Source organism: Choristoneura fumiferana, chromosome 4 (genome assembly GCF_025370935.1).
Source record: "Choristoneura fumiferana chromosome 4, NRCan_CFum_1, whole genome shotgun sequence".
NCBI lineage: Eukaryota > Metazoa > Arthropoda > Insecta > Lepidoptera > Tortricidae > Choristoneura > Choristoneura fumiferana.
The window spans coordinates 19,984,002-19,995,463 of record NC_133475.1 but is presented as its reverse complement, the minus strand read 5'-3'; the positions used below and the strand labels follow the sequence as shown (position 1 = coordinate 19,995,463).

Below are 11,462 nucleotides of genomic sequence, written 5' to 3'. Positions count from 1 at the left end.
AACTTTCTTAGTAGTTTCGTAGTGTATGAAAGTTGTGGTTTAAATTGTTGAAAACCATTTTTCAATCACTTACTGATATTGGTATCAGTCCGACTGGCAATGAGGGTTTCTTAAGAAGCGAAATATGACTAGAGGTCGTTAATACCATGGACTTGGCTAAGGGGAAGGCCTTCGTTCGACAGTGGAGTGTGATTATGATGATGAGAGGAAATTTAGTTTGAGACCCGATAAGACGGAGAGACGGAGAGTGGCGAGCAACGACTAGTTAGTAATTAATACGAAGTCGCAAATACCTATGTAATACAACTAGCACGATACTTTCCACATCATCAAAATGATACTACAGAAAATAATTCTTCTGACAGAATCTTAATACGTAGTTTAAAAAATATTAATTCTACAGTCCCATAGAAACGGATTTAGGCCCGTGGTATAACACATACTAACATCCTTTTAATACTAACGAATAATTGACTATTTTCTTACGTGACGCTTAAAATCTTTAGCTGGGCTCATAGCTGAAAGCTTTCAAGCGTGTGATGTTGTAATGTGGCTATTAGAGGAAAAGAAAAACATTAATAATGTCACTATCTTTGTCACTCTAGGTGCTTAAGAAAATCTAGAGCAGAACAGGTTCTTAAATTTACTAACGAAATACCTATTCACTCTCACGAACATGATAAACGACAGTAACTGCAATTAATTAAAACGCACATTAAAAAACTTGCTGCAAGAAACTCTTTGTTACAAAATGAATTTTTGTTAAGACGCTTGCGGAAGAAAAGAACACTGAGGATCTATTAAAATAAGGATTCTTCTATAGCCACAATACAATAGTGAAAATATTTTTAAAATGGTCGATCATACATCATACAAATACATCCTTATTAATTTATACATTTGTTTTTAAAATAAAACAAGTACCTATTATATTTAAAATGATTACTATCATTACAGTATTTTCTTCTTAGAAATATAAAGAGACAACAATACATTGCTTAAAATTATTTTATATACACAATCTAACGTTTTATTGTCAGTTCTGAACTTTACGATTGAATTAACTTACCCAAAACTACTATAATATTTACAATCGTTAATAGTTACCAATTGCATGGCTTTTATAAAGCCCGTAACTATACATTTAAAAATACACTTTCTACACATTTTTAGTCTATACACTGAAAGCATTTTTATTCAGTAATTATATTAAGGTATTGTCTTATCTTTAACAATAGATGATGAATATCCATAGGTTTTGTGCGCATATTCCATGAGAATCGAGGATGGCATTTTCGCGCAGTTTACCCGACATACATGGACTAGGTGATATGAAAATCTCCCCGAAGGAGTCTCGTGAAAGTCTTCTTGAACTGCTGGTTAGCCAGAGCGTAGCAGAACGGGTTTATCGGGCTGTTAGCGTAACACAAAAAATACGTGAACATATAAAGATGCTTGTTGATGCAAGGCGGATCTGTGCAAAACCCTTCCACTAATGCTAAAATATGGTAAGGCGTCCAACATACCACAAACGCTCCCAAGATAAACGATATAGTCCTAAAAGCTTTCCTCGCCCTGTTTTCAGACTTGGACTTCTGTCGGCCGATACTTGGGAACAGGCCGTCGCGTTTAGAACGTTTAACTTTTAATTTCTTTCCAATGTTTTTAACAAAGTCTTTCTTGGAGTCACCACGGACTGACCCAGTTACGGCAGGACTTGAAAGTTCGCTGTTGTCGACAGCTGGACTTATAACAGGATTTAGTTTTAAGGGGGAAATAATTTCCGGCCGTTTTGGCGACTGAGGTTCATTGTTATTGGAAGACGTCGACACTAAGGTGATCACAGGTTTAGGACGCTCTCCGGTCGTCAAACTGACTTCTGTGTTCACTTTTATCGGAGGAGGTGGTGCGAAACTGGCTTTAGTTGTTGGTACTTTGGCTTCAGCTGTGGCTCTAATAAGCGCTGCTTGTAAAAGCGAAGTATTTGTAACGTTGGTTGAATTATTTAAAGTCGGTGGAGATGACGGCTCGGTGGTTGTTGGAAATGTGACAGAAGATGGAGGACTTTCGTTTGTCGGAGTAGGGACGATGACGGAACTTTCATCCATAAATCTTAGATCGGCACCATCCATTCCTACTAAAACATCGTATGTATTGCCGTCCTTAACTACTCTAACAGTTCTAGCTCGAGATGACTCAGAATAAGACGGTGGGCTCTCAGACACTGTGGGACTGCAGCGAAACTCTGTTGGTGGGGGTATTATTCTCTGAGCAATTGTTGTCGATACTTCTCGGTGATCGGACGGCGTAGCAATTCCCGAGGATGTCGGTGACATAATGCTTGAATTTGATGGGGGAGCAAGTGGAGCTTGCACTGAAAATGGACCGGATTGAGATATATCGAGGTTGTCTGTATCGAGTAAACTCTTTTCCGATATCTGTGACAGTGAATATTTAGGTTTGTCAAGATCGTGTTTCATTACTGGAGACTGTTTTAAATCTGTTTTTATAAGCATACCGCCGTTCATCCGCATATTATTAAGCAACTGTAATGCACCAGTTTGCATCACTAAGTTCACAACTGAAGGTCGTTTCTTGGCATTTGTTTGCGTGGTACTTTCATCATCCGAATCAAATGCAGGGCTACTAGATCGTTCTGCTTCTACTTGGTCTTCTTTTTTCTCTCCATCTGATTCAGCCGTCGTTGAAGTTGCAGTGACCGTAGCGCTGCTTTTATGAGCTGAAGATTTTTGACTAGAGTTTGAATCCGTTGAGCCGCCTAAAGTTAATAACGGGGCTGCTAAAGATCCTTTAGACGTGGAATCCTTTCTTATTGATTCTGTGACTTTCATTTGATCTTCGCTTGATATGGTAGCCTTAGACAGAGCTGCCATACCTGCAGCGCGTCCAGCCATTCCCGACATTACACCAGCACTTAAAGCGACCATAGACTGCATCTTCCTTTGCTTAGCTTCACTTTTCTTCTGCATATCATAGGCTGTCTTAAATATGCCTGCGTATAATACGATTAAAACGATCAGTGTTGTCCAATAGTACCCAATAATTAAAGCTGTATTAAAAACGGGATCTTTAAGAAATTGTACAGCGCACTCTCCTTCTTGTAGGTCTCTGTAACCAATGAAGTGTTCCCATCCAAAAATGGTTGTAAAAAACAATAATGCTGGTATGATCCAGGTTACTGTGACCATCCAGATGACACGGTTTTTTGTTCGCCACGCTCTGTATCTGGCTGCTATTTTGACGCTACAAAATCTGTCGACGGTTATAAGCAGCACGGTATATTGAGACACGAGGCAAACAGTGTAGTCTACGGAGAGCCAGAGATCGCACAATAATGGACCGAGATGCCAATATCCTTTCAAAACGTAATCTGTGTAAAAAGGCATCGATATGGTACCTGTGAACAATGGAACAAGTTTTGTAAATGATTAGACAAAAGATGGAACTGATTGAACATCAAATATATTTACACACGTCTTAAAGCATATAATAATTTGACAAATAACCTTCTATAAAAAATTGTTTGCCAGAAATTTTACGTAGTTTCTCGACTGGATCTTCTATTAATTGGCAGCATAGTCACCTATTAGCAGATCGGTGGCAGCGAGTGACGCGATGAAGTAGTTGCTGGGCTGCCGAATGGTTCTGTCCACGAGGAAGGCAATGAGCACAAGGACGTTGCCACTGACTGTGAGCAGAATGACCAGGAGAAGGCAGGTCGCGAAGATGATGGCGAGCCATAGAGGGAATGGGGGCAGAACCGGTTGCTGTAAGAAAAATCAGATTAGACAACCAGATAAGAGTCTAATTTTTACCCGAATGCCTGGAGGAGGGTTGACATGAGATGACTTTTATACAATTTTATAGCAAACTAGCACTTCAGAAAAGCCCTGAAACTTTTTATATAATGAAAAAGAAAAAAAACCAGCGAAGAGCGTGTCGGACACACCCAAGATAAGGTTCCGTAGCCATTACGCGACTTATTTATTTATTTATTATGTACCTTAAGCTGCTATTTACTCTTAAACTACCTACTTATTAGTGTTATATTGCTACTTATTACTTATTAGTATTATATTACTTGAGAATTATTATTCTCAAGAAATCTTGGCCGTTATAATTTTCCTTGTAAATTTGATATCATCGTGATCACCATCATCGTATCACCATCGTGATTTTTTTTTATTTTTCCACCCAACAGTTTAGATTTTAGAGGGGGGGGGGGTCGCTTGATTTTAATGAAAATATTCACTTTAAAGTTGAATATTTCGCAAACGGATTACCTAGCAAAAGACACGAATATCTTGTAAAATTACGAAACTTTGGAAAACATAAATAAAGTGCGGCTTTCTAGAAAATTGTAGAACCAATTGAACCTAATTACTCGATATCCTATGACTTGTGCCTTAAGGCCCGTGTTCACTACAGAGAACCGCACAAGGATTATCATCGTTCCGGCACATTCACATTAATTCATCCGCTTATTACGGACGTCAGAAAGGGCTTTGCGTCACTCCGTATTGGTGGTCTCGATTCGACGGTTTGCGAAGGAGTAGGTATGAACCTGTATACAGACGGTGTTACAGACGTGAAACGGTACGATGGTTTACTGATGTTTCAAATTTTTCCACCCAACAGTTTGGATTTTAAAGGGGGGGGGGGACGTTCGATTTCAATGATAATTTGCACTTTAAAGTTGAATATTTCGCAAACAGATCACTGAATAGAAAAATTGTCTTAGCAACCCCCCAATGGTTTGAAAGACCTATCTAATGATACCCCACAATATAGGGTTAGTCGAGAAAAAAATCACCCCCACTTTACCTCTATGGGAGGTACCGTAAAACCCTAAAAAATTTTTTTTTACTTTTTTTTATTGTACCACTGTCGGCGTGACTGATATGTATATTCATGTCAAGTTACAGCTTTTTAGTACTAACGGTCTCTGAGCTTACCCGCGGACAGACAGACAGACAGACGGAGAGACATGGCGAAAATATATGGGTTCCTAGTTGACTACGGAACCCTAAAAAGTGGCATGTAAAGTTAGCCCCTGCGGCCTACAGAATAAAAATAATGTTTTTTTATAATTAAAGCGTGCTAACCACCACCGAATGGGTCACCAATCAGTACTTATAGATAATTATGTCGCAAACCACAGCTCTCATTTTCTGTGACCTTTTAGTATACTTAATAAAATGAAAGCAATTACGTTAAAATCAAATGTAATGTTGCTAAACCACAAAATTCAAATATTATATAAAATATGCAGTGCAGGAGTAATAAAAACGTGTTACAAAATAATCCAAATTTAATACAAGTTTTTTTATTGACTTATTGTATGACACAAGTTAAAAATTATATTATCGAAGTTCAAGTCGATCCGACCACTGGAAGTGGATCAAAAATAGCTTGCAAGATTTGAAATATCTATAGGTACGCGATGAAGTGAAATAATATTATTACACTGCAGGGCTACTACGAAACTCGAAGTTCGTGTCGTGCGGTCCCTCTGACACATATACTATTTAATACGAGAGCGAGAGGGACGGTACGATACGAACTTCGATTTTCGAACTTCGGAGTAGGCCCGCTGTGCCAAAGATGCGGGCTCAAAGTTCCGCGGGCGATTTTACGTCTGGTTGCTTTGACGATATGACAATTGTCGTGATTACTTCTGCAATGCTATTTTAGTTAGCAGTACTAGCTATTCATTTGGCTACCCGTCGTCTGTGAGTGTTGGGCTTAAGAGTGTAGCGACTTAGAAGAAGATACTTACCAGGCCGTTGGTATTGAATTCCATGGTCTTATTGAAGAAGTAAACGTCAGTGTAGTTGGACCCGTTGATGAGGTAGGTGCCTTGGCATTCGGAGAAGCCGTCCGTCGGGAGGCAAATGCTTTGCTTCAGCTTTAATTGTTTCCTGGTAAAGAAAGGTACAATTTAAACATCAATTTGAATCACAAAATAAAACTGGACTATTTCGGCTGATGTTAGATAACTTTAACTAAGGGGCTGTTTTCACCATCCATTGATTAGTGTTAACCGACGGTTAATGCAAATGCTTTCTCAGTTTATTTGAACAAAACAAATAGAGAAACATCAATTTAACCACAAGTTAAATACTAATCAATGATGGTGAAACACATAAATGTCGTAGTGTAAGTTATAGATGAAGTCATAATTGAAATTGGCACAATTAACTGCTTCTCTTACAAGAGGTATGTATACAGCATGTATTTTTGATACTACCTCAAACTGTAACCAGACGAAGATTTAAGTGCTGTGAACCGATATCAAAACAAATTTTATTAAATTAACTACCAGAGCGTAATTAATTGTTGAAATATTTTCGAGCAGCAATGTAGTGCGTACAACAATTTGATACGAAAGAGAAACGCAAGATGGTAGTAGCAATCCGGGCGGACCTTGCACAAGGTCCTACCACCTGCAAAATTTGTAAGGAAAATAATAAGTTTTTTTTTACCAAAACATAATAAAATGTGATTTTAGGGCCTTCACTAACTACCCTTAAACTTTGAGGTAGTATCAAAAATACACGCTGTAAAACTTTTAACTTAACACATTTATAATACTAGTACAATTTTCCGTATAGGTAGTGTTTGCTTAAAAAAGAAACAAAGTGGTCTACTTTAGGTAAATACGTGTTGTTACGTAAATAACAGAATATGCAACACATCTATTTTGCGTCTAGTTCAGACGGTGCTGAATATAGATACATTGTTCCCAATGTCAATGTCAAGCCATATACAGGTGAAAAGTTAAGTTACATTTATAATAAAATGTAAAATATTTTATGTCCTACGAGTATGTATTTTTATTGTAGTAGGCATTAAGAAATGAGCAACCGTTTTAAAAAAAACTATAATTAACTACTAAAAAGGTAAAACAAGTCTAGTAACGTAGAGAACTCTGTTAAGTAGCTTAAAGTCCAACAGTCGGGACCCATTCGAAATTGTGACCAGCTCTAAAATTCTCAGTATGACTTGAGCTTAACGGTAAAGGAAAACATCACGAGGAATGCACACACCTGCAAATAAATTTAAAGGTGTGTTAGGGTCTCCCTATATCAGTATATTGACGCGGAATCGGCTTAAGCAGATCAACAAACTCTTTATACAAATCATTTACAACTGATTCTGGAGCTCAGTAGCACCTATGTCGGATGTCACGTAGATGGTGTATGTTTTAACAATATAAGTTACGCCGATGACATGGTGCTGCTGGGGCCCACAATCGGGGGTTTGCGCAAGTTGGTGGCTGTTTGCGAGGCGTACGCCGAAAAACACGGGTTGAAGTATAACTCGAAAAAGAGTGAGCTGCTACTGTTTAAAGGCAGAAACAAACCACCACTTTCTGTTCCTCCGGTCTACCTCAATGGCGTGCCTTTGCAAAGAGTCACTCAGTTTAGATATCTAGGCCATATTGTGAATGAAGAATTAAAAGATGACTGCGATATAGAAAGAGAACGCAGAGCTCTGGCAGTGAGAGGGAACATGTTGGCTCGTAGATTTGCTGGTAGTACACTTGAAGTAAAGTTAACACTTTTTAAGGCATTTTGCCAAACTTTTTACACCAGCAGTCTGTGGACTAACTATACCCAAAAATCGTACAATACCGTACGGATATTGTATAATAATTTGTTTAGGATGATTGGTGGGGCTTCCTCGCTACTGCAGTGCTTCTGGCATGTTTGCTGACGCTCACGTGGACGACTTTTATGCGCTTATGCGTAAGAAAGTCGCTTCTCTGATACGCAGAATGAGGGGCAGCTCTAACAGTCTCCTAAAGGTGGTCGCGGAGAGGCAGGACAGTGCTGTTCTAGGCAGGTTCAACATGCTGCACGCTACTCCTGCGTCTTTGCGACAACATACTATCTAATAAATAATACCATTGTATACTAACAAGTTCTTAAATAAGGAATTACTAACAGACCTATTAGGTCTGAAGTAAAAACTGAGGGCTTTATTTATTTCGATGTTCGAATTCTAGTACCACCCGTACGACATACAATGTTTTTAATTAATTTAATAGTAAAATAGAATTAAAAAAAGAAAAACTAAAGATCTGGGTACAAAAAAGCCGATACTACGCTAACTGCGTTCGTGTCGTACAGTCCCTCTGACACTACCTTGTGCAGAGCGAGAGGGAGCAGCACGCACGCCATGCAGTATCACCGACTCATTTACCGACCTTGGGCTTCATGACATGCAAAATTGTACAGGCAACGACTCATTTACCGACCACGGGTTTCATGACAAGCACATTAAGGTCGAGGGTTTATTGGGCGGTTGCAACCAAGGTAGCCTGCATGTTACGACACTGTTTACGAGCAAGTGTGATGAAAAGTTAATTTGACATCCTCATGCGAATCTGCCCACGCAATGTTTATGTCCATGCAATAAAATAAACGCATAAAGCGTTTTTTGGTTGGCTTAAGCCGATTCCGTGTCAATACGATGTGGGGAGACCCATCATCATCATCTCAGCCTATATATGTCCACTGCTGGGCACAGGCCTCCTCTCAGAACAAGAGGGCTTGGGCCATAGTTCCCACGCGGGCCCAGTGCGGATTGGGAACTTCACACGCACCATTGAATTGCTTCGCATGGTTTGTGCAGTTTTCCTCACGATGTTCCTTCACCGCAAAGCTCGTGGTAAATTTCAAATGTAATTCCGCACATGAATTTCGAAAAACTCAGAGGTGCGAGCCGGGGTTTGAACCACGACCCTCTGTTTGAGAGGCGATAGGTCAAACCACTAGGCCACCACGGCTTGTGTGGGGAAACCCTTAAGTTCCCAATCCACACTGGCTTTGCAGTGAATATATAGACCGAGATGGTGCATATACAAACCATTGCGTAATAAAACTTGTGCCGATCGTATATATCGGCGTGGAGCGATTGACGTCGAGGCTCTCAGTCGAGTTCATTATATACGAAGGCTGTGCTTATTGTCTGTTTGTGCGGCCGGACTCGGAGCTCCGCCTGTCTGCAACAAAAATCTTTATCAGATGTAAGCTAAGCTTTTAGGGTATAGCTAATTTACGTAAAAACACAAAATATACTTTGGCAAGATCATCATTCGATATACAACTCATCAAGTTTATTTCAGACACAATTTTATAACAAAACTCATTATACTATAATACTTTACATGAGTTTTTCCTAATTTCACAAAGTGATATAATTACATCATCTTCTTTCGTCTGAGCAGTTTGCAGCTTTCATTAACGAACTTGGTTCAGAATATTCAGATATTAATCTCATTACTGTTGGCAAAGTTTAATCGAAATCTCATAAAACATTCACCTATTGTGTTTAAGATTGTCCTTTTATTAGCTCAACTAATCCTATTGTTCGTTTAAATTACTTCGAAATTATGATTATATTTTAACATTAAGTAAATATAACACTAATGTTCGAATTAGCTTTTTCTACTTTGTTACTATCTTTGAAATGTTATTTATTTCAATATGTATTTAGCTGCATGTCTACTAGATCTAGATATAGAGGAGCGGGACCTCCGGGCACAAGTATTTCTATACTTAAAAGGAAGTCCCAACCTTGATACTATAATTGATTGTAAACACTAAAGAATGCAATAAAATATTTTCATTAGTATTTTCATTACTATTTTATGCAACATTTGTATAAGAGAGTTGAATAAAAGCGAGAGACACGGTTTACGATGTGAGTGTAGCGAATATCACTTCAAGAAGACGTCACGAGCTTTTTATATTATACAACCTAACATTTGAATGAAAGTATATAAATATTTTTAAATCGGTTAATAAACTACAAAGTTCTGATATATAACATAGATAAAAAACAACCGAATTAATAACTTCCTCCTTTTTTCAAAGTCGCTAAAATGATCAAAAATTAGTCCCCGTTTACAATTTTTCTTTTATCAGCTAAGAATGATATAAATTCAACTTTTTAAATTTATTTTATTGCTTTTTTTTAGTTAATAACGAAAAATTTTCATCGCACATATTAGACAGTTTGCTTATACTTTGTTATTTTCATACCAAGGCTAGCTGACTATCATTCCTTCTTTGGAATAAGTTCGGCTTTAAAAGTACTTTCTCCTTATTATTATATTTCCAATTTAAGTATAATAAAAAATCTAGATGGACCATCTCAAAATTTATAAAGCTTAAAAAATGGATAAATCACATAGGTAAGTTGTTAACTTGACATAACATGAGATTCGATTAAATTGTTAATTAAACAAATTTTTGATCGCGTAATCAACAGATTAAGTTATTAGATCGAGTTTATTCTCTAATTTTTATAAAGTAACAGCTTAATAAATTTAATTATGTCAAATGACCATTATGTAATTTGTCAATATTTTTTTTAAAACTTTATGCAATTTTATATGTTACCTGTTTATTTAAAGTTAAATCGTACCTTAATTCTCCTCCTCTCCCACCCCGATCACTCACCGTGCTAGATAAGGCAGCGGACAGACGGATGGCGGCCGCCGCCCGTTTCCCGGCCCGGAAGCATCGTGTGATCGCGGCTTATATCATCTGCGGAGGTAATGGGAAGATAACAACACAAATTTGCAAAGTAATATTAAAACAACGGGTGTGTATTTGTTTAGCAATAATTCAGCAATTTTAATTTTAATAGGTACAGTCGAACCATTTAGTTCCTGAACCATCGTAGAACGTTCTCACAGTAAGTGTCACAATGAATTCCCTTGTGAAGCAATGCGATGTCTCTATGCCTTTTTCTGCGAAAATGTTTTATAGTGGGCCACGATTCAGTTGGCTCGGTAGTACGTGTAAATTCTTATTACTGATATTCCACTAATATCATAAATCCGAAAGTGTGTACGTCTGTTTGTTTGTTTCTTACCTCTTCACATCTAAACCGCTGAACCGATTGAGATGTAATTAGGCAAACAGATAGTTTGAGTTCCGGGGAATGATGTAGGATAGTTTTAATCGTGAAAAATGACACAGTTCTCGCGGGAATAGCGATAAACGAATTCTACGTGGATTTAGTCGCGGGCATTTGCTAGTATAAATAGAAAAGTGGCTCTACCCGTTTATTTTCCCGCTAGAATCGAGACAAATGCAAATAAAGCCCAGGCTGAAATAATACTTCGGCGCCAAAGGTAATTCTATTCTCAATAAGTTAACATACTCCTTTACAGCAAACGGGCACTTCCTTGAGATACAGGCGACGCACGACTCAGTGAACCAACGCCACGTCGCAATAACCAAGTACAAATAGGTACATCTTAACCAGAGTTGAGGTCACGAACACAAGAACATGTCATGTAATGACAGCGAAATTTTGGCGTTCATACATTCCCTTTTATTCTTCTTTGATGCAATCAGTTCTTCGGTAGCTGTGTGTGTAACTCATTCACTTAACTTCTCGTGGCACTACACGATACTTAG

The 11,462-nt window shown here is 38.1% G+C and overlaps 1 protein-coding gene across 2 annotated transcripts in view; it reads right to left on the bottom strand.

Annotated features, from left to right (window-relative positions):
• Window positions 1-229: 229 nt before the first annotated feature.
• Window positions 230-11,462, bottom strand: part of mAChR-B (muscarinic acetylcholine receptor) — a 46,222-nt gene continuing 34,989 nt past the window's right edge. The window contains exons 2-6 of one of the 2 annotated variants that reach the window (XM_074087210.1): window positions 10,494-10,580; window positions 8,896-9,031; window positions 5,801-5,942; window positions 3,605-3,788; window positions 230-3,418 (exon numbers count right to left, since the gene is read on the bottom strand). In XM_074087210.1, coding sequence (XP_073943311.1) covers window positions 1,323-3,418; window positions 3,605-3,788; window positions 5,801-5,942; window positions 8,896-8,972 — 2,499 coding nt within the window. In that variant the 5' untranslated portion in view covers window positions 8,973-9,031; window positions 10,494-10,580 and the 3' untranslated portion in view covers window positions 230-1,322. The remainder of the gene's footprint in view (window positions 3,419-3,604; window positions 3,789-5,800; window positions 5,943-8,895; window positions 9,032-10,493; window positions 10,581-11,462) is intronic. The other variant, XM_074087211.1, reaches the window with a different exon arrangement.